Source organism: Passer domesticus, chromosome 1 (genome assembly GCF_036417665.1).
Source record: "Passer domesticus isolate bPasDom1 chromosome 1, bPasDom1.hap1, whole genome shotgun sequence".
NCBI classification, from domain to species: domain Eukaryota; kingdom Metazoa; phylum Chordata; class Aves; order Passeriformes; family Passeridae; genus Passer; species Passer domesticus.
This window is the reverse complement of record NC_087474.1, coordinates 44,388,376-44,413,046: the sequence shown is the minus strand read 5'-3', so window position 1 is coordinate 44,413,046 and position 24,671 is coordinate 44,388,376. Positions and strand designations below refer to the sequence as shown.

The 24,671-nt window shown below is 44.2% G+C and overlaps 2 protein-coding genes across 15 annotated transcripts in view; one reads left to right on the top strand and one right to left on the bottom strand.

Moving 5' to 3' along the window:
• Window positions 1–651: 651 nt before the first annotated feature.
• Window positions 652–22,375, top strand: CTNNB1 (catenin beta 1). Of its 2 annotated transcripts, none has more exons than XM_064417258.1 (16): window positions 652–955; window positions 14,087–14,147; window positions 14,416–14,643; window positions 14,783–15,036; window positions 15,127–15,365; window positions 15,450–15,651; window positions 15,989–16,133; window positions 16,608–16,711; window positions 16,797–17,135; window positions 17,395–17,553; window positions 18,470–18,589; window positions 18,723–18,873; window positions 18,963–19,084; window positions 20,274–20,334; window positions 21,090–21,310; window positions 21,602–22,375. In XM_064417258.1, the coding sequence occupies exons 2-15, from the start codon at window positions 14,135–14,137 to the stop codon at window positions 21,296–21,298; spliced, it is 2,346 nt and encodes a 781-aa protein (XP_064273328.1). In that variant the 5' UTR covers window positions 652–955; window positions 14,087–14,134; the 3' UTR covers window positions 21,299–21,310; window positions 21,602–22,375. The 2 variants fall into 2 exon arrangements, with proteins under 2 accessions (XP_064273328.1, XP_064273337.1); XM_064417267.1 differs by lacking the exon at window positions 652–955 and adding an exon at window positions 9,608–9,626.
• Window positions 21,766–24,671, bottom strand: part of ULK4 (unc-51 like kinase 4) — a 212,714-nt gene continuing 209,808 nt past the window's right edge. For 12 of the 13 annotated variants that reach the window (XM_064417051.1, XM_064417066.1, XM_064417057.1 and 9 more), the window contains one exon: window positions 21,766–24,266. In XM_064417051.1, coding sequence (XP_064273121.1) covers window positions 24,182–24,266 — 85 coding nt within the window. In that variant the 3' untranslated portion in view covers window positions 21,766–24,181. The remainder of the gene's footprint in view (window positions 24,267–24,671) is intronic. The other variant, XR_010360958.1, reaches the window with a different exon arrangement.

Sequence of the window (24,671 nt, the reverse complement as noted above, 5' to 3'; positions counted from 1 at the left end):
GTTTCCGCCGACGTGAGCGGGGCCCGCCGCCACCTTCCCGGGCTGCCGCGGGCCGGGCTCGGCGGCGGCCCCGTCTCAGCGCCGGGCCCGCGCTCCGCGGCAGCCCGAGCGCCTGCCGGGCTTGGCGACGCGGCCGTCCGGGAAGACGGAGTTTCGCTACACTTGGTGCCGTGCATTTAAAAAAATAAAAAAATTTAAAAAAAATAATAAATAAAAGCCCCAGACAACGAAACTCCAAATTAAACGGGGAGGTGGAAGGGAGAAGGAGAGAGAGAGAGCCACACTCGCCTCTTGCCCCCCACCCCCCCGCTTCCCTTCCCCAAGCGGGACCCCGGGCTGATCCCCTCAGTCGCATCCCCTCCCCCGCCGCCTCTACACCCCTCAGGGCAGCAGCAACTTCGTTCCCAAGCCGGGAGCTCTGATCCTTCCTTTCCCACCTCCGGAACAAGGTGTCTCCGCCGCGCTCCCCCTGCCCCAGCCAGCCCAGCCCAGCCCTGCCCAGCGCCGCCTGGCCCGGCCTTCCCCCTCGCGTGCCGCTTCCCCGCTCCCTGTCTCCCTCCGCCCTGGGAGCCGGGCACTATTTCTCCTCCTCCCTCTGCCTGCCCTGAGCGCCGGGCGCCTATGGAATGCCGCGCGCGGGGCCCGGCCGCGGCGGCAGGATACACAGCCGGGCCCGGCGCTCGCTATAAGAACCTCCTTGTGAGCGACGCCATTTTAAGCCTCTCGCTCGGTTCGGCGCTGGGAGCAGCGGCGGCGGCGGCGCTCGGGGCACAGAAACACCGCCGCCCCGTACGGTCGCCACCCGGGAGCCAGCGGCGGGGGCACCGCCGTGAGCAACGAGGCGGAGGCGGGGGGACGAGGAAGGAAAGACGGACTGGACCGGGATCGCCCGGGCAGCAGCAGCAGCAGCCGCCGCCGGAGCCCGGGGGGACCCTGCGCTCTCCCTTCCTCCAACGTTAGTGCCGCTTTCTCCGGCGGGAACTTGGGGCAAACCCGGGCCGGGCACCCCCGCGGCCGTGAGGGGCTCCAGGGTGTGCCCGGCGGGAAGGACGGGGCTGGGGGAGGGGGGGAGCGGGGGTGGGAGAGAGGTGGGGGGGCAGGAAAGGAAGAGAGAGGGCTCTTGTTTTCGGGAGGTCCGGACAGCTGCGGGGCCGCGGGAGCGGCAGCTGCGGCTCCCGAGGTGTCTCTTGGGAAGCTCGTCCTGGGGCGAGGGGGTGGCTGCTCCGGGCTGCGGGAAAAGGCGAGTCCGTGCGCCCGGCTCCGCTCTCGTTTGCGGCACAGCCCGGAGTACTTTAATGACCCTTTTTTATTATTATTTTCGAGATTCTTTCCCCTCCCTTTTTAAGGGAATACTAACTCGCCGGTGGGCTGCAGATCCCCTTTGGCGATAGGAGGGGGAAGAGAGCAGGGTACGGGTTTATTTGTACGGAATATAATTAATCACGGTCACTGCAGTCAGCGGGAGATAACTAATCTGTTGCCTTGTGGGGTTTCGCTTTTAGTGGCATTGCATATTTGCTGGAGAGGCTGTGCTGCTTCTGGGTGTCATCGAAACGAAGCTTCCCCGGAGCCGGGAGCGATCAAATTTTTTTTTTAATTTAAGCAAGGTGTTGTGGGGAACGACTCGGGCTGCGGGCGGCGTGGGGAAGCGCCCGCTGCTTCCCGTGGCCGGCTGGGGGGAGCGCGGCGGCTCCCGAGGTGTGGGCATCAACTCGCGCTTCCTGCCAGAACTGTCCAGGGCGCTTACTTCTCTAGGAACAGGGTCTGCCGGTGTGGTGTTTTGTGGTTTGTTGTTTGGCTTTGGTTTAGTTTGTTTTTTGTTTATTTGGGGTTTTTTAAACAAAGCTTAGTTCGTCTCTGTTGTGCGTGATTGGTGCTCCTAGAGCAGCAAGTTTTCTTAAATTTAGCACAGCCTTGCATTTTTCCCTAGTTAAAAACTCGATGTAGGACGTTGGGCCGTTTCTTTTTGTGTTTCTTTCCAAAAACCTTCTCTGAAAATTATCCGAACTGGAAGGGAAGGACAGACTGTATGAAGGTACCAGGGGTAACTCACTTGTGACTTTAGGAATAGCAGTGTTGATCTTTGTAATCAGCTACTTCTTGATCTCTTTCTCATGGAGCAGCCATTGTTCTGACACTCTGTATATTCCAGACATCTGTGGTCCTCCCATCCCCCAAAGTATGCAAGTGGTGAATGGAAAGAGGCTGGGCTGGTATGCTGAGGTCGACGGACGGAAATCAAGGAGGGGTTTTAGTAAAACAGGATCTTTATGTGGTGAGGCTACAGTGAAGGCGAAGACCAGACGAGAAAACTAGCTCAAAGAGTGTCGGGGTTTTCTTGATCTAAGTTCATAGTAACTTCCTAGTTAGGATTTTGCTTCTGAATGACAAAATGGTACTACTGCGAGGCTCAAAAAAAAAAAAAAAGCCGAAGAGGCAAAACTTACTGGTGTGTATTGGCCCAAGTTATAATGTGAGTTTCAGTACCTAACAGTCCAGGAACCGAATGTTGATCGGGCACTTTTGATAAAAAGGTGCTGACAGCTGCAGGTATGTGACTGCTGTGTCGTTTGTCTAATGGCTGGTACTTTTGCAAATGAGGCTGCTTAGGTATTGAGGCAGGAGTTTGAGGCTCTCTAAATTCAGCTGTTCAGTTCAAAATTAACACTGAGTGTCTCATTGTTCTGGGATTGTTCTAAAGAAATGTTATGTTTGTTCATTTGTTAGTTCAGATATTTTTACTTTAGGTGTAAACTGATATTCAGGGGAATGTTCACTTTGGTGTGTATGGCTGATGATTTTACAAGGTCTAGGAGAGAAGTAAATAAACACATCATATTGGAAAGGACAGTGCCATGCATGATAGCTTCTAGGAGCAAGGATTTAATACAAAGTAAAGCTTGATTGGAAAAATCAGTTCTTCAAATGCTGTGTTACAGCCTTATCAACCCAAGCTCCCTTTTTCTTGCCTAAGCTATAAATAGAGTGGGCTCTTTGTGTGGTGTATGTCTACCCTGGACACCAGCATTTTGCTCTGACTGTGGTGTGTCAGTAAGTGGCTTACCAAACCTTGGCTGTGAAACCTTGCCCTTCAGACATAATGATTTTTTTCTGAAACATCTGTCCATTTATAGTAGCTACATCTGAATTAGCATCTTGAAATACCGTGTTCTGAAGAGTTAAACTTGAGCTTTTGGGGATGTTAAGGTGAGAGGTTAGTACTAGTGGTGTTCTGATTTTGCAGTGTTTTCAGGGGTGGGAAGTGGAAAGAATTGAGCTGGAAATATGGCTGCTGGTGGCTTCTGTCTCAGAAGCTGAAGCCTGAATGTGCTGTCTGAAACTCCTGGATAAGGATGTTTCTGCAGAGTATTGTCTCATAGGCAGACTAGTGTGCAAATACAGCAGTAATCAAAATCACTTACCTTAATTCATAGTTGAACTGGTAATGCTGGGGTTGTGGTTATCATGCAGTTGCCTGCAGCAAAACTTGTTCTGTGACTGTGGTAGCCTGCATACCATGGCAGGAAAATCAGGACTGACCTTATCTTGAACATCATACTTCACAAAGCATGATAAAACCTGTGAGAAACTCTGCAGGCAGCTGTGACTTGCTCCTGTGTCCTCAGAGTGTGCACTTGCAAACTCTGAGCCAGTGCCTTGCTGGCTGACTGGGTGGGAACCCAGAAATGGTAAACTTGGCAGTAAGTATTGTGTGTGATTCTTCTTGTCTCTTGAGATAAAATTATTTTCCTGGAAGGGCAATAATTCTGATTTTCCAGTTAAGCACCAATTGAATTGGCTAGACTTGCCAATATAAGGCAGCCTGACAGTGGTTAACTCTTACTGTCCATTTCTGGCACTTGATTCCCTGGTAAAACTTGCTGGAGTCTGTGATCAGGCTTTAGCTGGGGAGGGTACTGTGTTAAACTGTGCTGGTACTGTGTAGCCTGTGCTGCCCCTTATGAGAAGAAAGCCAGAAAAGTTGTTTCAGTTTTTGGTGTTTTGTGCTTTTCTTTTTTCACTGACGGGTAACTTCAAGTGCAAGGGAGAGAACTAATGGAAGTCTAATTCTGGCATTTCTGTCTATGTGGAACACCAGGTAGATGAGGGGAGCAGGTGAAAGATACCTGACCTCCTGAGTCTGTTTACTCTGATGTGAAAGCAAATTCATCCTGTGCTTTCGTTGCCTTGGGAAGTTTGGGTGCACACATTACTTTGTAGCAGAACTTTTTGTTCATGTTCCAGGGTGACTCTAGGAAACAGTGTACATTGGCTGGATTGGTATTGCAGAAGTGAAGTGCTTGCTCTGTTACTTAATGCTAAATTAACTCTGGAGCCTTGTTTGAGGACTGACGTAGAAGGGTGAAAGAGTTAATCTCATACTCTATGTTGCTGCATTTAAAAACCAGTATGAGGTAGCTGGATTTTGCTGGAGTTGGCAAATGCACAGTGTGCACTGTACATGTATTTGCTGGAACCAGCATTTCTGGGCTGACTTAGTGCGTTAAATAGACTTGTATAAATTGGAGAAGTTTGCCAACTCTGCAGCAACTGTAGCAAGTAGTTCTGTATTGTCCTGGCAACAATTCAGGTGCCCTCCAGTGGCCAGAAATCTTAACATCCTAAAGGTGCTGCTAAATGCAGCTCCCTTATCAGTTTGCCTTAATTAAGAGTGAGTTGAAGAGACATCTTTTAGTGTCAGATTTCATTAGCATGTTTGTTTAAACAGTCCTTTTTGGAGTGTTGGTGTGCCTTATTGTAAATATAGAGTTATTCTGACAGATGAGCAAAGACAGCTACTTTCAGATTCATAAGTACTTTGTCAGTGTGATTATGACTAATCACTCTGGTTTTTTAAACTGTAGAGATTAATGTTTAACATCCAAGTTCAGGGCTGACTGTGTGGTTGCAGTCTAAGAGGAAACTGGATTTTGGGTAGATACTTCCTCATCTGGAAGAGAGATGGTTTGGTGAGTTGTTCCCGTGTTGGTGTGGAAGTGAGTGTTTCAAGTTATGCACAAACAGGCTGGAAGGGTATTTCTGTAACAGTGTGTTGTGAGTGATGCACATGATTGCGTTAAATGCCTGCAGAACCATTGTCTTTTTGATACACACAACCATGTGGGCGGGGAAACTTGAGGGCTGGCAGTGGTTTTGTCCCTGAACTTTGAGTGTTAAATGAATGTGGTATAATACTTGTCTGAATTATCATATGTTGTCTCTAAATGATCACAATGGCAACTTTTTTTTTTGTATGTGACTAGGTAAGATTAAAGAATTAATTTTCATCCTGTCAGCTTTCTGCTAGTCACCTTACTCAGTGATAAGTACAGGTACATGGACCAAAAGCTGTAAACCACTGCATGTCTATTACTTGAGTCCTACTGGCAGACTAAACCTTGGATAGAAACACTGGCTCATCCCTAACCAAGGAAGATGGGAGTATGCATAATGTACATACCCATGTCTTGCAAATAAAAGATGGGAGCTCTCTAGGCTGTGATAATAGAACTCCTCTCAATGTTTTGACCAGCCATGATGATGCTCAAACTTAGTGAATGCTGCACAAAATCCTAGTGGGAAATGTTTGCCAGTGACCCAGAGATCTCAAATCCATTGCTGAACAGAAGTGATTAGTAACTGTTTTGAGTTATTTGTTTGTGGTGCTGGTACTTAGTTGGTCAAAATAATTAAGACATGAGAGCATTTGGGTTGATAATCTTGTTATGACTTAATGCAAGTTCATAAACTTGAAACTGTCATACCAGTCCCTAATACTGAGCTACAAACTGCTGTCAGGGGATTGATATGTACATTATGCGAGGAAGTTCATTACTTTCATTCTCAAGTTGGATGTGTAACACCAGAGTTGTATTTGAAGCAGTTTTCACATCATAACATTTAAGATTATGATCAGCTCCCATCTTGGACAGTCAGGAAGATACTTAGGTGCTTGAGGCCTATTTTGCCAACTAATAAAGTGAAAGTTTTTGCTTTCACTTTATTTTTTTTTTGCAAGTGCTCTGGTATACTTGCTGATGAAAAGCTCTCTTAAATCATTACTTTCAAACATGACCTGATGATTTGTCAGCTTGAATGCAGCTGCTGCTTATAGCTCTTAGAAGCAACTAGAAGTTTCTAGAAAGAGTGTTTTGTTTGTAGAAGCTGCTGGTATAGTTGCCCGTGATTTTGAATGTAAAAGATTGGGTTGTCAGACCTCTTGTAACTCCTGAATGTTTTCTAGGTAAAGGGCAAAATAACTGCTGTGGATCCAAACACTTAATTTCTGAAGTGACAAGATCCAGTGTTCAAATTTCCAGTTGAAATTTCAACTCCTGCAGTATGACTTTAATTAAGAGTATGTGACTATGTGAAGAGGTGCTTTCTTTACATTGCATAGAATGCCCAGCTGTGTGCCTCTGGCCACATCAGGCAAAATTATGTAGGGGAGTACTGATCAGAAATTATGGTGGTAGGTAGGTAACTTCTACCAAGTCCATTTAGACATATCCGTGTGTCCCATTAGTCTGTAATTCTACCAGAGTTTCTCTAGAATGTTTGTCCTAAAGAGGGAAGTACTGTGCATCTCCTTTCTTTCAAAAGGAAAACGCTTATATGATATTGCCAGCTTCATGTTTGGAGAGGCTTCCTAGCAGGTTCTACAGTTTCAGAGTTCATCTTCTGGAATGGTAGTGCAGATCGGTGCCAGGATGAACTTTTATTTCTTTTTTAGTAACTTTTCTGATGTGCTTGTTCTGAATTCCCTTCCAAGTTCTCATCATTTTGTACTCTAGTTATCTGAGGTATTTGTTGGCTGACAGTGGCTCTCAGACCACTGTTAGCTCTTGCTTTATTGAGAATTCTAATGGGTTGTTTTTAAAAGGGTACTTAAACCTTAGTGCCTGTGAAGACCCTGGTGAATTGCACAAGCTGTTAGTGCCTTCATGCTGTGTTAGTTGCTCAGAGCACAGCACAGACAGGGCTGCAGCTGGAAGAGACCCGTCTGCCCAGAGTGAAATCTCCGACCTCCACTTCTGGTACCTTTTGTTAACCTGAACTGTTCAGTCCGTGCCAAGTTGCTCTCCAGCTATTGATTAAAAATACCCACATTCTGGGTGGCTTTCTGTACTTCAGGTGAGCAAAACAAAATGCGGCTCTTGCTACACTTACATTATAGTCTCAAGTGCACTTGAAACTTAGGAGTTGTTGAACGCTGCAAGCTAGGTAGGAGGTATGCTTTTCCTTTTAGGAGGAAGGGAAAGGTAAAACAGGTGAGTGTCCTGTCATAGCAGAACACTCTGTAGTGCTCCAGAGGTGAAGTCTGGAGACTGGAACTTTACAGCTGTTGTAAAGCTCTTGTGACCCCTTTCCCTCCTCTATCACATTTGCTTAAGACTGTATTGGCTCCAAAACAAGCCTTGAGTTTTTTGGAACTTGTAACCTAAGTCTTTCCCTCACTAGACGTTTTTTGAGGACCATGTTCTCTTTTTAAATACAGCTAACCCAGTGTTTAAGTCTAGTCAAGGCTACCAGACTGCCTGCATTTCAGTTCCATCAAGTGGTTGTAATCAACTTGGAGAAGTCTAGCAAGAAAGTTGTTTGCTTTAGCCAGTGGGCATGTAAATAGAAACTCTGTACTCTTGGTCTTAGATTGCCGACTTAATGTGTTGCCTCTCTATTTTCAGTTATTTTGTGCATGGCATGAAGTGAATTCTTATTAAAAAACCAACCCTTACAAAAGCTAGTGTAGAGAGGTTTTTCTGCCTTTGTTAGAGAAAGGAATTTTTAGATAATTTCTAAGGCCGAAGACAAAGGCTGAGAAGCCAGGACAATTGATATAATAGCAATCTGGGATGCCTGAAGGAAAAAGGAAATAATGAATTGGAAATGAAGCAGCAAAGAAGAGTGGCTGAAATAGAGGTGACTTGCAGTGAGCATTGGCAGATCTGCACCCCTCTCCTACTTTAAATCTGTGAATTATCTGAGCTAGTTTCTTGCCTCTTCCAGCATGTCTTAAGGATGCTGAAGGCTGAGAAATTGGAACCATTTAACCATTGAGGTCACTGAAGCAGATATTCAGATTTCTTAATTTCCTGAAGTTTGTTGGGAACAACAAACCCTTAGACTTTCAGTTTTAATAATAAGAGAATTTAAATACCATTTTAACACTATTGCATGTTCTGGGTTCAGAGTCTAATTTATGACATGATCAGCTAAATCTAAGATAGAATGTGTTTCTGTTTGCAAGGTATCTTCTAACTTTCTGCAGGCATCAGTAGAATGTGTTGCCTGAAGTATTCCTGCTTGGATAAATTTGAGCTGGATGGATTACACAGGATACAGAGTTTATCACTGCAAAGAGGAGAAATACTTCACTAAGCAACAATAGCTTAGTGGTTGGAGGGAATGATGCTAACTACAAGTGTTGCTTGGAGGAACAGCCAGAGCAGTTTGCCACGAGATATAGTTAATTCAGTTTGTTCAGCTGCAGTCTGGGATCAGTAAGATGGATTTCAGTGTGGGCACATGCCATGGCATTCAGGTCAAGATTACTGGTAGCTCTTTGTTTTCAGTGGAACTTCTGATATAGTTCAAGTTGCTACATCTTGGCACAACACTTAAATGTAGTAATACTGCTTCATCTCTTGCCATGGCATTTCTTCTGAAGTAGTAGTGAAGGCTATAGATGAATGTTTCTACCGTGTAACCCAACCAAAAAAAAAAGTACAAAAGTTTTAAAGCTGTGAAAGCCTATAGTTTTTTCCCCTATTAGAGGAAAAAGACTGCATGGTTTGACTTGTTTCCTTTTGATATTACATACTGTCTAAGTTTCTTCTGCTAGAAGAAATGTCATAAGCCACCTGAAGACATTTTTACATAGTACTAAAAATCACCCTATTAAAAGCAGAAGGGATAACTTGACATTAATATAAAATACATGAAGTTTTATATTCCTGTTCCTAGTACTGATAAAAAGGTAAAACTTAATTTTTCTGTCTCTAAAAATATCCAAGTGGTGCATTGCTTTGTTTAATTTTAATGTTTAATAATTTACAGTCCATAACCATTATTCAAGAGCCACTTTGCAGTGAGTTTCACGGTAGCTTTTGTCCATCCAAACCCTTAAAGCACTGGTGTGCAAAAGTCAGTGTTGATGGGTGACCAATTTCCCAAAAGTCAAGGCCTTCTAATACTTGCATATAACCAACTTCAAAATAATCTACACTCACTGTATGTGGCTGTTTCTTTTAGAGGGGACAAAAGGTGGCTGAGGACTGCAGATGCTGCTGTTGGAGAGAATGTGGGAATGCTCTTCAGCATTTGTTTACTAGATATGGAAATACATTCCAGGAAAACTGTTGTTTGTAATCCTCTGCGGTATCTTTATACAAGAAAAATAAATCTCTTAAAAATGCAATCTTCAGAGTGAAATTTGAGCACATTCTGTACCTGTTTTCAAATAAAGTGTCTTCTGTTCTTTTTCTCTTTTTTTTATTTTTTGCAAAAAATTGTAAACCCCAGCTGTCATTCCTACCAACACAACACCAAAACAGTCCTTCCAGGAACTCTCACCAATCTTACTGAAGCATCTGGTACATGAAGGACCTCCATAATTACCTACAAAGGTACTTTTACTGGAGCTCAATACAGCCAGATAAAAATTCTCAGTTTTCTTTAGAACCTGTGGGTGGATATGGGAGGAGAGAACTTTTTCCACCTTTGGATAAGGAATAGACATTTACAACAGTTTGAATAATGTCTTCATAGGAGAAAGATCAGGAGAAGTAGGTCTGTCAGTTGCAAGAGTGTTTGTATCTGCGGTTTAGTTTAGACCAAAAATTGCTTAGAGACAGTTCAACCACTCCTGCCTAAAGTGCCTTTATACCATGAAAGCTTTTTTCCTGGTATTTCCACTGTCAGTATTGTCTTACTTGAATAATTCCTCCTCCCCCGTATTTTGTTTTCTAGAAAACAGGCTAACAGCTTCCAGGGGAAGATTAAAAAGGGTTGTTTTGTTTTGATTTGTTTTTTAATTCCTTAATTAGATGTATTTTTCAAATTCCCAACTTGAAAACTAAGGTTAATTAGGAAGCCTCTGCTACATTAAGAACTGAAATACAAGGACTTGGGTCATGGAAATGAGTGCTCTCCGGTGTTACCAGCTGTGGAACTGCTGTTCCCTGTATATTTTGGCTATGGATTTTTGTAAAGCTGATACACAGGTAACATGATTGGCAGGCAGGTGAGACCAGTTATAAAATCAGACCCAAAGGATGCCTTGGGAATGGTTGCAAGGACTTCAGAGCATTTGGAGAAAAACTGTTTTTCAGCACAGGTGCTTCTCTCCCTTTGTGTGTAGATGATACACATTTTTAACTGCTGTGGCTTCAGAAGATGATCAGCTTGTTCTGTGGAAGCAAATGTGTCATTCAGAACTGGTGGGTGGTTTAGAGGTGCTTGGCCTGGCCCAGGTGAGACAGAGACAAAGAACAGGGTAACGTGGTCAGGAGGGGTGTTTGTGTGCAACAGTTCTTGGTGTTTGGATGGATCAGTCTGGGTTTCTTGTGCAACTTTTAGTACCATACTGCTCTCAAACAAAGGGTTTATGGTAGACTTGCAGACTTTGACTCGCTTTAAAAAGAGGCAGGGGTGAGGATGGAACTGCTTATCAGATCAGTCAGGGGTAATTGGAGTCAATCTTGAAGAAGAGAATTGGTCAGATTTCAGAACTACTGTAGGCTTGTTGGCTTTCCTGGCATATGCCTAACTATTCTCCAGAATCAGGAATTAATATCTAATAAAAACACATGGTCAGAAATAATATCTAATACTTCTTTAATTCCTTTTAAAAATCAAGGAAATTGAATTGTCTTCTGTAGTAGTTTGAAATTATTAGCTCGTGTGCCTTCTGTGCTTGCAGATGCCATGTAATACAGCCTAGTGCAAGGTCTTGAATTGATCTTCACATGAGTTGTTAAATACATAGTCTGAAAAACCCCAACCTTCATTTAAACTCCAAGTTGATGATGCTTGCTATGCAAGTGGATGGTCTCATGGGGCAGGAGGACCTTTTGAGAAGAGTCCCATAAGTCCTAGCAGTACATTCATGTGAACTGTATAACATAATATTTATCAGAATTCCCACTTCTGAGTGCCTGCTAGCCTTCAAAAATGGGGAAGCTTGCAGCTGTGCTGAAGTTTGTTTCTAAAGTATACTGAGGCCTTCTGTCTCTTCCTGATGGTTGAGATGTGTTTGGCTGACCTTGTACTGATCCATTTTGTCAAGAAAATGAGCAGCACAAATGTTTGTAGGGCAAGCCTGGTGGTGTCGCTCCCTTTGCAAATGTGTTGGTTAACCTTGAGAGTGACAAACAGGAAAACAAAGTCAGCAGTTTGCCTGGACTCAGTTTACCCCTTTTTGAATCTTCAAAAGAATGTGAAGGAAAAGATGAGAGAATGTTTAAGTGCAGAAAACCTAAAACCAGACCCTGTCTACTTTTTTTTTGGCATTTAGTTTGAACTTTTAGGATTAAACCCAATTCCCTATCAAAATAATAAAAAAATCTACCAGAAATTGCTGGGGGGCTACAGGTGTGTGAAATGCAGATCAGGATGTTGGAACTTGCAGATGCAGCTGGCAGGCTGATCAAGGGTCAGCATTCCAAAGACTGGATGTCACTGGTGATGCATTTCTGAACGCTTAGTATTCTTCATTGCTATTTTGTAGATGTTCTTCAGTGTTGTTTTGGAAGAATGCTGCTGTTCAGTGGCTACTCTGGTTTGTTTGATTTTACCTAATGGTAGACCTGCTCTTCTGATCTCTTCAGGCTGCTGAAATTGAAACAGCAATTTCAGAGCGCAGGTGCTATAGGCCAGTTGCCTTCATTGATGCAGAATTCAGCAGTGGAGAAAATTATAAATATTCTTCCCTAGCCCCTTATTGTGTATGGAAATCTCAGGTGGTAGTAAATGTCTCAAAGCATAGTCACTGCTCTTAACATAGTGGTAGATGAAACAGTCAACTTCAAAACCAGTTTGGTGATCCTTTTTTTAGCATAGTCCTGATGGGAGGAGATGGGAAAGTTTATGGTAAAAATAAATCTTTTTTGTGCTATGCATATTGAAAATTTCATATAGCAGCTAGAACATGCCAAATCTTTTATTGGAAGTGTCGCATCTGACTTAGAGTGAAGACTACAGGGAGCAAAGATACAAATTGTACTGTTACTGCTACTCCCTTTCTGTTTGCAAAGTGTTAATGGAACTCACAAAGTAATGCAGAAGACCTGCAAAGAGCTATCAAGCTTTTGTATAGGCACTTGCTCAACTTAGCTACTCATTAGAATTTTTTAATCAATGGTGAACGGAACAGCGAGACTTAAGTTTTTCTTTCCCCTTGCCACTACTACTCTCAAACTCCTAACAGCATGTTGGAAGAATCCATGGGTAAGGGTCTGGAAGAAGTGTCTGTATTTTCAGCACATCCTGCATGCCCATTGTCAGGAGCAGACTCTGAGTTGGCCAGTCTCTTCCAGGCTGTGGGGAAGGACCACTTTAGAGTTTCCAGCTGCACAGCAGGATGCTTATTGTATGTTGTGTAATGTGTTATATCAGCTTAATGCTGTTTTCTGCTGCAGATGCAGATCTGCTGCCCATTTTAAAAGAGCCAGGGAAGGGTTGCTGCCAAAAGTTGTGGGAGAGCAGTCAGGACAAACAGCACTGGCATTCGTACAGCCAAGCAACAAGATTGCTCAGGAGCTGTTGGAGTATCTTGCAGCTGGCTCAGAGTCAGTGAAATAGAAGTTTGTCCCACCTATCCAGTGAGACTTTTAAAACTGCAGGCCTGCCCTCGGTTTAATTATGATTTTCAAAAAGGTGCTCCTGAAGGAAATTCTCAAACTGGGGGATCTGTCTTTACACAAATCCAGCAAACTCAGGTGGACTTTGTTCTCCTGACGCAGCACTGCAGACCTGTCCTTTCAGGGATCAGTGTACTGCCTTTACTTCATTGTGCAGGAATGTTTGGATCAGCACAGCTCTAACACCTAACAGCACAGTGAAAGCTGATTGCTGCAAGAGATGGTTTTGCTCCCTGCACAAGCTCCCACTGCAAATGTCTCTGCTTGGATGGCTCCCAGAATAGGCTGCCACCAGCTCTGTGTCTGTGCTGGAAAGAGCGTGGGACTGGGGGGGGGGAAGGGGAGCAAATTAATTAAAAGTGACCTGTTGTGGAGCTGTAGCCTCGAATTTCTCTTTCTAGGTTAGTGAAGACACAGGTACAGATTTATGGTACAAATACTTCCAGACTGCTTGGTGATATTAAATGGAGGTTCATAGTGAAAATTCATATAGGGCATTTGATAATATTTCAGCCTCCTTGCCCCCGTTTACCTTGGTTTTCTGTGCAAGCAATAAAAGTGAGTTTGGGGACTCAATGTGTGTTCAACTGAAGGACATGTTTGTTTGTTTGTTTTTTAATAACACTGGTTCAACTTAGTTAACTCCAAGGAAGAGTTTTTTTGTAGGAAGAAGCCTTTATTCTTATGGCACAGGGAGGGAATAAAGGAGGAGGTGCAGTTATAACTCTTTAGGTAGTCTTTGTGCAACTTGTCTTACATGGTCATTTAAGCTTTCCCCATGAAAATTCATGTTGTAGCCCTGTATCAGACAGTTTTTCTAGTATCTTCTAAGTAGTTCATCTTTGAGGAAAATGAGGAAGTGTGACATTTAGGCATTGTCTTTGTGGCATTTCCAACCTCTGGAATTTAATATCTGGACTTCATCTTATGCAGAGGTAGAGGAGTGAAAAATAGCTCTATCATGGTCAGTCTTCAATTCTTGTTCTCTTGCAGCTCTGAGAGAATGTCTTACACATAACCTGACAGAAGAAGTCTGGGTGGTACATTGTGTTCTTTTGCATGTCTGTCCATGGGGGTTTGCTAATTAGCATTTGAGTATACTCACTGTAGTAATGAAATGGCAAGATGTGCCAAGTCTTACTTTGCAATTCCAGTGTTCTAATGTGAAATCCTGTCTTACTAGTTCTGATTAGTGTATAATAAGTTCTAACCTTGCTCTTTTTTAGGATCTCTGAAAGAGTGAAAGAAAGAGTTCTGGGAGCATAGCAAGGAACATGGCAACTCAAGGTACATAATGCATTACTGTTTCTGTTACAGGAATCTAGAAGACTCCTTACCCCTCTGTTTTTAACTTTTCAAAATCACTTAGCTTTGCATGTCTGCATTGGTTCAACATAAAGCTTCAGTTTAAAGTTGCTGCTTACTTGCAGTGCTGGGTTGAGGAAGTTATTTATAACAGCTTATTTTAATTTAAAATCTCTGTCATCTGTTGTAAGATTAATATATGCTGGCATAATTGAACTAAACTTAATTGTTCACCAATGATTTCTTACAGCTGACTTGATGGAGCTGGATATGGCAATGGAGCCAGACAGAAAAGCAGCAGTCAGTCATTGGCAGCAGCAGTCATATCTGGACTCTGGTATCCATTCTGGTGCCACAACAACTGCTCCCTCCTTGAGTGGCAAGGGAAATCCTGAAGAAGAAGATGTGGACACAACACAAGTGCTGTATGAGTGGGAACAGGGATTCTCTCAGTCCTTCACCCAGGAGCAAGTTGCAGGTAAGGCCTTTTCTATTACACCACTTTGCTTGGACAAGCAGTTTAATAATACAGAAGCCTAACTACTCAATTACTGCCAGTCTGGATGATGAGCTTTTTATCTCTAGTTTGAGATTATTATGACTTTCCTTCTTTTCAGATATTGATGGCCAGTATGCAATGACTAGAGCTCAGAGGGTGCGTGCAGCTATGTTCCCTGAAACCCTGGATGAAGGAATGCAGATTCCATCCACACAGTTTGATGCAGCTCATCCAACTAACGTGCAGCGCCTGGCTGAGCCATCCCAGATGTTAAAACATGCTGTTGTTAATTTGATAAACTACCAAGATGATGCTGAACTTGCAACTCGTGCCATCCCAGAACTGACCAAACTGTTGAATGATGAGGACCAGGTACGTATTTTCTTTGCCTGGGTAGAGCTTGCTTTTGGGACACCTTCAATGACGTTAAAACTAACAACTTTATTCAAACACTTGTGTTAGGTGGTGGTGAACAAGGCTGCAGTTATGGTTCATCAGCTGTCCAAAAAGGAAGCGTCTCGCCACGCCATTATGAGATCTCCTCAGATGGTGTCTGCCATCGTACGTACCATGCAAAACACAAACGACGTGGAGACAGCCCGCTGCACTGCAGGGACACTACACAACCTCTCACATCACCGTGAAGGCTTGTTGGCAATCTTCAAATCAGGAGGCATCCCTGCTTTGGTTAAAATGCTGGGGTATGTGTGCCACTGAGGCAGTACTTGTGTTTTGCAGTTGGGTCTGCTAGGAGCAGGTACTCATGAGGATTTTCCCTTCTTTAGGTCCCCAGTGGACTCTGTGCTGTTCTATGCCATTACAACTCTTCACAATCTCCTGTTGCATCAGGAAGGAGCCAAGATGGCTGTCCGTCTCGCTGGTGGGCTGCAGAAAATGGTGGCCTTGCTCAACAAGACAAACGTCAAATTCTTGGCCATCACAACAGACTGCCTTCAGATTTTAGCATATGGCAATCAAGAAAGTAAGGTAGGTGCCTCTGGTGCTGAAGTAGTTAAAATGAGCAAGCTTGTGATGAATGGGCTGACAGTTCTGGTGTACTGACCTCCTGACTCTGAATCTTCAGCCACGTGCCACTGGCTTTTGCCAGTTATTCCTGACCTTGCAAGAGGGGAGGCATACGGGAACTGTCTTGCGGAATTGCTGCTGTGCTTATAGTGAGGCTGTAAAACTTACAGTCCACATAAGCAGATGGGAATGTTTTTTTTAGGGAACTGTAACCATGAAGGGTGTAAGCTAGCAACGTTTACTACCTGCTGACATGTGTAGGAAGTGGCAGACAAATATTATTTTTGCTGTCTTTCAGCTGATTATTCTGGCAAGTGGCGGACCCCAGGCTTTAGTAAACATAATGAGGACCTATACTTACGAGAAACTATTGTGGACCACAAGTAGGGTGCTGAAGGTGTTGTCAGTCTGCTCCAGCAACAAACCCGCCATTGTTGAGGCTGGTAAGTACATTGTACTCATTCTAACTTAAAAATCTACACAGTGCTTTAGGATCAGTTCATTCCATCAAGGACAGAAACTGCCAGCATCAAAAAATGAACTTGGGTTGGTCCTTAAGGCTATAACCCGTTTTGGAGGCCTTTAGTATACAGAAGTATAAAGGGGTGGCTGTTTTTAGTAACTCCACTGTGCTGTTAACTCTTAGCGGCTGAGTGTTGTCAGGATGCGTGCCTGAGAGTATGCACACATTTAAAAGGCCCAGTGTCACACAGGGAATTTCAGGGGGTTGTTATTTTTGTATGTGAAGAAGGGCTGGGACCCCAGCCATACTGTGATACTGACAAGAAGGATTCAAAAGCTTACGAGATTTTGCACTTAGATGTCAAGGAAGAGAAGGACCTGACTGCTCACAAGGTGAGCATTCAGCATATGGTGTCAAATCTGAGTAATGGTGTCAAATCTGTACCATCTTCCAGGTGGGATGCAAGCTTTGGGGCTCCACCTCACAGATCCAAGCCAGCGTCTTGTCCAGAACTGTCTCTGGACTCTGAGAAATCTGTCAGATGCTGCAACAAAGCAGGTAAAGGGCTCGTCTGAGAGATCAAGAGCAGAAGTCAATGTAGTGAAAAAGAAGACTTAACTTTTTCTTCCCTCTTTTCCTACAGGAGGGCATGGAAGGCCTTCTAGGAACTCTAGTTCAGCTTTTAGGATCAGATGACATTAATGTTGTGACTTGTGCCGCTGGCATCCTTTCTAACCTTACCTGCAACAATTACAAGAACAAGATGATGGTGTGCCAGGTTGGTGGCATCGAGGCTCTGGTGCGCACAGTCCTCCGGGCTGGAGACAGGGAAGACATCACGGAACCTGCGATTTGTGCGCTCCGTCACCTCACCAGCAGACACCAAGAGGCTGAGATGGCTCAAAATGCAGTTCGTCTCCATTACGGGCTCCCAGTGGTGGTAAAGCTGTTGCACCCGCCCTCACACTGGCCTTTGATCAAGGTAAATAATGGTTAAAAGCTGGCTGAGCTGAAACTGAAAACTGTTGCTCTTTAACATGTAACTTTAAAAGTGAAAAATTCTTTGTTTCCGTGGTGTTGGGGATACAATTTGTCTGCTGGAGAAGTTGCTCCAGTTGAGCAATTTAGTGTTTTCTCTTAAGAGATTTAAACATTTGAGATGAACTGATTAAAAAAAGAAGTCACTAAGAACAAGCACACCTCTACTGCTCTTTTATTCTTTACCTGTTCCTTACCTGCAGGCTACTGTTGGCTTGATCCGCAACCTGGCCCTGTGTCCTGCAAACCACGCCCCGCTGCGTGAACAAGGTGCTATTCCCAGGCTAGTGCAGCTGCTGGTTAGAGCACACCAGGATACCCAGCGACGCACTTCCATGGGCGGGACACAGCAGCAGTTTGTGGTGAGTGCCCTCCCTGACACTGCATCTCTCAAAGTTCTCTCCAGCTCCTCGTTTGTCAGTGCACCTCAGCCCTGCAGTGCTTGGGCTAAAGAACTGTTGCCTCATTTGCTCTAGTTCACATTATTGTCTGTGTGCTGGTAGATCTGTCTCGGCAGATCTCAGATTTTTCTTAAATCAGGATTATAAAACAAACCTTGGTTCTTATTTTAGTAACCTCTTGAGCATTTAATTCTGAATGTTAGAGCTCACAGAAATTCTAGTACTGCCTACTCTGGCAAGGCAAGTAGTTGTCTACCAAGAAACCAGAAGTCCCTCCTCCTTCTCAGAACAATGGTTTTAGGAATGCTGTCACAGCTTATTGCATATTTGCAAGGGTGCTTAGACCTGTCAAAGTACTGAGAAGTTGTGCAGGCTCCATAATTATCTCATTGGCTCCCAGGTCGGTGTGACAAGATCAGTCTCAATTGGATTTTTGTATCCTGTTAAATACATTAACAAAGGAGGGGTTTGCTTAGCACAGCGAATGGAAGCAGCATCTGCTAGTACAAGAGTGTAGTTAACTCATGCAGAGGCAAGAAGGGACCTCTTTGCTGCTGGTAACTGCTGTTCCCAGCTTAGTAACTGCCAGGCTAATCCAGGCTGTAGAAAAAGATATGGTGTTATCAGAGGGAAAGTTCATAATAAAAGCTACCGAGGCATTCCCCTGGGATGCTTCGCTGCTGAATTTGGGTGGGTACACTGGGCTGACTTGTAGCAAGGATGTTAAGTTTGAATGCCACCATTTAGGGGAAGGGGGAAAATGCAGGGCATGAGTTTAAATGATTAGCTGGAACTGCTGGTTGGCTTTTTGATAGTCACTCAAGAAGAGAGTATGCAATATCTCAAATTCAAAAATGTCTTTTCTCTCCCTAACCAGGAGGGTGTGCGCATGGAAGAAATTGTTGAGGGCTGCACTGGAGCCCTGCACATTCTTGCACGTGATGTTCATAATCGAATTGTAATCAGGGGTCTAAATACCATTCCACTATTTGTGCAGGTAAGTGAGAGCTCAAGACAGCACTATAATACATATTAGGAAAAGAAATAAAACAGCTCTTGCACTTCCTGGATAGAGCTGCTAAGTCAGAGTGTGCTGAAGAGCTGAAAGTGCCTTTGTGTTTTGGTTGCAGTTGTTGTACTCTCCCATCGAGAATATCCAGAGAGTCGCTGCTGGTGTACTTTGTGAACTGGCTCAAGACAAGGAGGCAGCTGAAGCGATTGAAGCTGAAGGTGCAACTGCTCCTTTAACAGAGCTGCTTCATTCTAGGAATGAGGGTGTTGGTAAGTGAACTTAAGGCTGGTTTCATACTTGTGTTAGAAGAGTTGATAGAAGTCTTGACCTCTGCTAAAATTGCTCTTCCTTTCGGCAGCAACCTACGCAGCTGCAGTGCTGTTCAGAATGTCTGAGGACAAACCACAGGACTACAAGAAGAGACTTTCTGTTGAGTTGACAAGCTCCCTGTTCCGGACCGAGCCAATGGCTTGGAACGAGGTGAGTTCTGTCACCTGTGTTAGCAATTCCCCAGGGAGAGCTCACTTCTGTGTTCTCCCTCCTTCCACCAGTGAAGTGTAGATGCCATCAGTGAGACTGCCCCAGCTTTGCCCAGCTGTGTGGTGGGCTGTACCTTCTTTACTCTCTGTGTTCAGGTGCAGTGAACCTGTGGTAAGCAGCCTTCAAGCTGCTTTTTCCCTGGCAGACAGGAAGAGTCTGTTCTCTACTGCTGCTGAAGTGTGTAATGCTCATTATGCTTGCTAGTTTGCAAAGCTGGCTGTATACAAGAACTTTGTACTTTTCTGTGTTGCTTGTCAAAACCTGATGAACTCTGGATGCAAAAATAGAAACATGAGTGATATGAGTGAAGCATAAATACAAAACATATCCTGTGAGGCTTCTATCAAGCCAGCAATGCAGGATTAGTAATCTTGGGCTGGGAATTCAACGTGTGCTGAGAACTGAGATTTCAGACTTGAATATGTTTGCAGGCTCATGGCATTTTTTCATTTTTAATGGACTACACAGTAAATTGGGACTGAAGTCAGTCTGTGTGCATGGGATACAGGGAAAGCTTCACTCATTCTATGTCTTCCCACAAATTCTTAAGATTCAGGAGCCTAGCTTGTCTTGTCTTGTATGTATCTACTACACAAGGGGCAGTAGCCTTTAATTCGTACTATTTCAGTGCTTATTTTTCTGTTTTCCTAAAATCTTTATCTACCACAAGAATGGATGGAGGGAAGCTAAAATGGAATATCTCTTTGAGACTGAATTAGACAATTGCTATGCATGCAGGCACTTACTTCTGTAATTGAACAAATGGGAGAGGCTCCTTCAGAACTCTTTAAAAGCTCTGTTGCTGGCTTGGAAATATCTGACTTTCAGGATCTGGACAGGTGTAGCTGAGGAGTGTTCCTAGACCTCCCCCATCTTTTTCACTCCAGACAGAACCCTCCTTCCAGTGATCTGTGGATTCCTAAATCTGGCTATTACATGTTGGATGCAGCTACTTAAGCTAAAAAGGCATCTCGTGTTGACAGCAGTGCTGCAGTGCTCACTGCAGAGGAGTTGTTCAAAGGGATTTGGGGCAAGCTTTACAGCTTTTTAAACTCAGAATAACTGGTGCTGGCCAAAAGACCCGATGTTAAAACTGTTTTGTAATTCCTTGTTCTGTAATTCCACATAGACAGCGGATCTCGGACTGGATATCGCTGCCCAGGGAGAGCCTCTTGGATACCGCCCAGATGGTACGTGTCTTCTGTTCCCCTTGACTAAACTTTCAATTGGATGAAGTCAAGTCATAGGTTTTAAAGGAGAACTGCAAATGAGTGAAGAGTGAATTTACTCTTCAGCAAGGTATTGCAAACTGACAGGCAGATGGGGAACTGCCAGTTCAAATAACCCATTTCTGCAACACCACTGGCAGCACTGAAATGGGAGCCGTACGGACATGCAAAACCAGTGTCTCTTGTCTGAGTCCTGTGGGAACACCTCCTGCTGAGCTGTTGTTTCCAGAAATCTTTTCCATTCCTTACAAATGGACTTGACAATTCCAATAGTGCAGTTTTTCTTTAAAACAACAAAGCTGGTATTGAATGCATTAGTCTGTGAGTGTCTGTAGATTTGAACACAAGCCTCTCCCTAAGGATTCTGAGCTATTTTTGACTAGTCTTTCAGAAGCGAGTCTACAGTCTCGGAGCCTGGTTTTGCTGCAGTATTCTTGAATTTTAGTACTGTTGATTGTGCAGACTAATGGCTTGGCTGGAATCTGCTCGTGCTTCTGACTGCAGTGTGCTTTGTCTGCAGAATCCTACTGGAAGGCTTTTCCGAACAATGGAATAGCTGTTAAGGGCAGGCACCAGATTGTGTTGAACGTGGCTGAACTAGAAAACAATTAGATGGCTACACGATCTCCTCACACACTGATACTTGCAGCTTCTGATGCATCTAACATCTGTTAACATTATGCTTTTTTTCCCTCTGCCACCTTTAACTTTCTTAGATCCTAGCTACCGTTCTTTCCACTCTGGCGGATACGGTCAGGATGCCTTGGGTATGGACCCTATGATGGAACATGAAATGGGTGGCCACCACCCTGGTGCTGACTACCCAGTTGATGGTCTGCCAGATCTTGGCCATGCCCAGGACCTTATGGATGGGCTGCCTCCAGGTGACAGTAATCAGTTGGCCTGGTTCGATACTGACCTGTAAATCATCCTTTAGGTAAGAAGCTCCAACCTTGAATTTAAAAACAAAACAAAAAGAGAAAAACAGCTGACTGAACTGAGGACTTGGTTGGCAGGGAGGGATTGGCTCGCCTGGGTCCTAGTGTGCCACAGTAACGAATAAATGCTCTGGAAACACACAGAGAGCACACTCCAAACTGACTTCTGCCGTGAAGTGTGGAAGTAATTAACTGTAACATCTTGTGCACCGGCTTCATGCAGTCTGGATGTGTTACAGCAGCCCTTTACAGCTCAGGAGCACTGACACCTGTGTTTTTTCTCTTTGCAGCTGTATCATCTGAGTGAACTTGCATTGATTGGCCTGTAGAGTTGCTGAGAGGGCTCGAGGGGTGGGCTAGTATCTCAGAAAGTGCCTGACACACTAACCAAGCTGAGTTTCCTATGGGAACAATTGAAGTAAACTTTTTGTTCTGGTCCTTTTTGGTCGAGGAGTAATAATACAAATGGATTTTGGGAGTGATTCAAGAAACGAAGAATGCACAAGAAGGAATTGCAAGATGGAATTTATCAAACCCTAGCCTTGCTTGTTAAAAATTTATTATTTTTTTTAAATCTCTGTAATGGTACTGACCTTGCTTGCTTTGGAAGTAGCCTTTCTTTTTGCAGTAATTGTTGTTAGTTTTTTTTAAAGTCTCTCGTAGTATTAAGTTATAGTGAATATGCTACAGCAGTTTCTAATTTTTAAGGATTGAGTAAAGGTGTAGAACACTAATTCATAATCGCTCTAACTGTATTCTGAATAAAGTGTAACATTGTGTAGCCTTTTTGTATAAAAAACTAGACAAATAGAAATGGTCCAATTAGTTTCCTTTTTAATATGCTTAAAATAAGCAGGTGGATCTATTTCATGTTTTTGATCAAAAACTTTATCTGGGATATGTCTGGGTAGGGGCCAGTAAAAACTGTTTATTTGGAACCTTGTATTGGACAGTTTACCAGTTGCCTTTTATCCCAAAGTTATTGTAGCCTGCTGTGATACAGATGCTTCATGAGAAAAATGCAGTTATAAAATGGTTCAAAATTAAAGTAAACTTTTAATTCATTCTGTGTCAAATTATTTCAGATCACAAAATATATTTGTGTCTTAAGAAATAGTCCTGGACTTGCACAACTGCTTTAGTGGAGGGAGCCAAGAATAATTTACCTCTTTGATCCCACTCTGGTGTAGTTACCCTTTATAGCCTGGAGGTTTCCTGCTGCAGTCCTCTAAGGCACCAGTCTGCCCCTGCTTTGCTTTGGCAGGGTCCTTAGCTTGGGGCAGGTCCAGAGAGATGTGAGGCAGCTCCACTTGGTGCCAGGCCTGCCAGCCCCACATCTCTCTGGGCTTCACAAAGGGTGAGCAGCCTCAGCTCCCCTCAGAGGTGCCCTCAGCACTCCAGTGACAGTGACAGCACTGTTCAGGGACAGTGAAAGATCCTTTGCCCACAAGCTCTCAGCTGGTTCCAAGCCCTTTTCAGGTGTCCTCAGTGTTCAGCTGCTGTGCAAGACGAGACCTGTGTGTGAGTGGCTTCCCTTGAGGCAGCACCTGTGTGACTGTGAGAGGACAGTGTGGCTCTGAGGCTGCCGCTCAGCCGCAGACCGCGCGTGTGCTCCGTGCAGCTGTCACCAGCTCTGGGAGCAGCACTCCAGGCACATCCACTGCAGGCAGCAGTTTGCCAGCAGGAGATCAGAGCAGGCTTTGCTGCAGAGACTCCTGGCTCAAGATGCTGAGAGCTGAAGGGAGCCACAGCAGCCTGCTTCCCCTTCTGCTGCAGAGGGAGAGGACTCGCACAAGGAACTCAGCTTTGTTCCTCTCAGCCACACTTGGTTATTCGACTTCTACTGTAAAACACTACAACAAATAATAGCCAGCACTTCACTTGTCCCTCTTTCTAGTAACTCCAGCTGAAAGATAGCGGTATTTGAAGTAATGTAAGAAAACAATTCCTGTAAGACACAAGGTGAAATCTGTTTACCTGGGCCTGTTTGCTTGCGTCCACATACTCTGGGTAACGGGGCTGTCCAAGAGCAGGGGTGTAGCAGCAGCTGCCACAGGCACCTGTGCTTGGTGGGTGCACTGACAGACTGACAGACATCAACCACAGCACATGTGGAGAAGAATTTAACTACACACACTGTGAGATCTGCAAGCTCTAGAGGACCTTTTCTAGGGTACCAGCTTTTACTGGGGGTTTGACAAACTGCCAGGGTTATCATCACACCTGTTCTCAAAGAACTGCAGCCAGGAGCCTTGGCAGCTGAGAACAACACTCCACCCATGTAGCTTAAGCTGTGCAGTGCTAGGCAAAGGAGGGGCACACAAAAGGCTGCGAGTAGAAACTCGGGTAACATCTATCATCCTTACATACCACACACAGTCTGTGTGATCACAGTGGTTGGTAGTGGTTGCTTGAGGTGAACAATATTGTCTGTCTTGATAAAAAGGTATTTTCTAGTGCCAGTCACAAGCATGAGGTCACCCCCGTAAGATGAACAGCCAAGGCAGTCACCTGGTCCCAAAGATAAATGAGCATTTCTAACTACCTTGAAATAGTGAAACACTTTATATTGTGAAGTAACTCTACTATATTTCATTTACACTTTCAAACTATCAAATACTTGAGCTACATCATGTAATGCCAGCATAGCAAAGTAGTAACCAAGAATTCATCCTTACCGGGTTTAAAAAACAAATCACCCCCTCCCCAACCCTGAACCAGCTTCCCTCCCTTCCTGAGCCAGCCCAAATTCTGCATGTGCTGCAGCTCAGATTGCTAAATGCTCAGCTCATCTGAAGATGTTCCTGCAGGACCGAGGTGCTGAGCAGGGTACACAACCTGCACATTTCAGAAGGCTGGTCAAAAATTGTTCACTTGGGAGTCTTGATATTTTCATGTCCCACTGCTCTCAGAATTTCAAATGCCAAGGAGGCAACAGCAATGTCAACGTGAGAGCTAGAAATTAAAAACAGTAACATTTATTAGATGTCCTCAGGAGAAAAAAATGTTTTCTTCAAATTCCACATTTTCCTTTATCTATGCTAGAAAATTCTGAGTATCCATTAACTGCACTGTCTACCTGCTTTTCTGTTAAGCAGTAACATTTAACCAGTGGTTCTGCCCTGTAGCAAATGTTGAGTAGAAATGAATCTCAGCTCAGATTCCCAGTAACTGCTACCTCACTGAACCTCCTGTGTAAAAAAAGGCAGATAGAATTTATCATACACCCTGTGACACCTCACATGCACACTTGCAGCTTGGCAGAAAGGTGTATTTTCACACACACAGAGCCCTCTGCCTGCAGCACTGCTCTGCACAGGCAGGCACTTCCACTCCAGGTGTTGCCCACCTCCTGCACCT

Bases quoted from the DNA above. Each gene is read 5' to 3' on its own strand.
- CTNNB1 (XM_064417258.1), top strand. The intron at 15,652-15,988 runs GTAGGTGCCTCT...GCTGTCTTTCAG, and splicing joins ATGGCAATCAAGAAAGTAAG to CTGATTATTCTGGCAAGTGG. The intron at 20,335-21,089 runs GTACGTGTCTTC...TAACTTTCTTAG, and splicing joins TCTTGGATACCGCCCAGATG to ATCCTAGCTACCGTTCTTTC.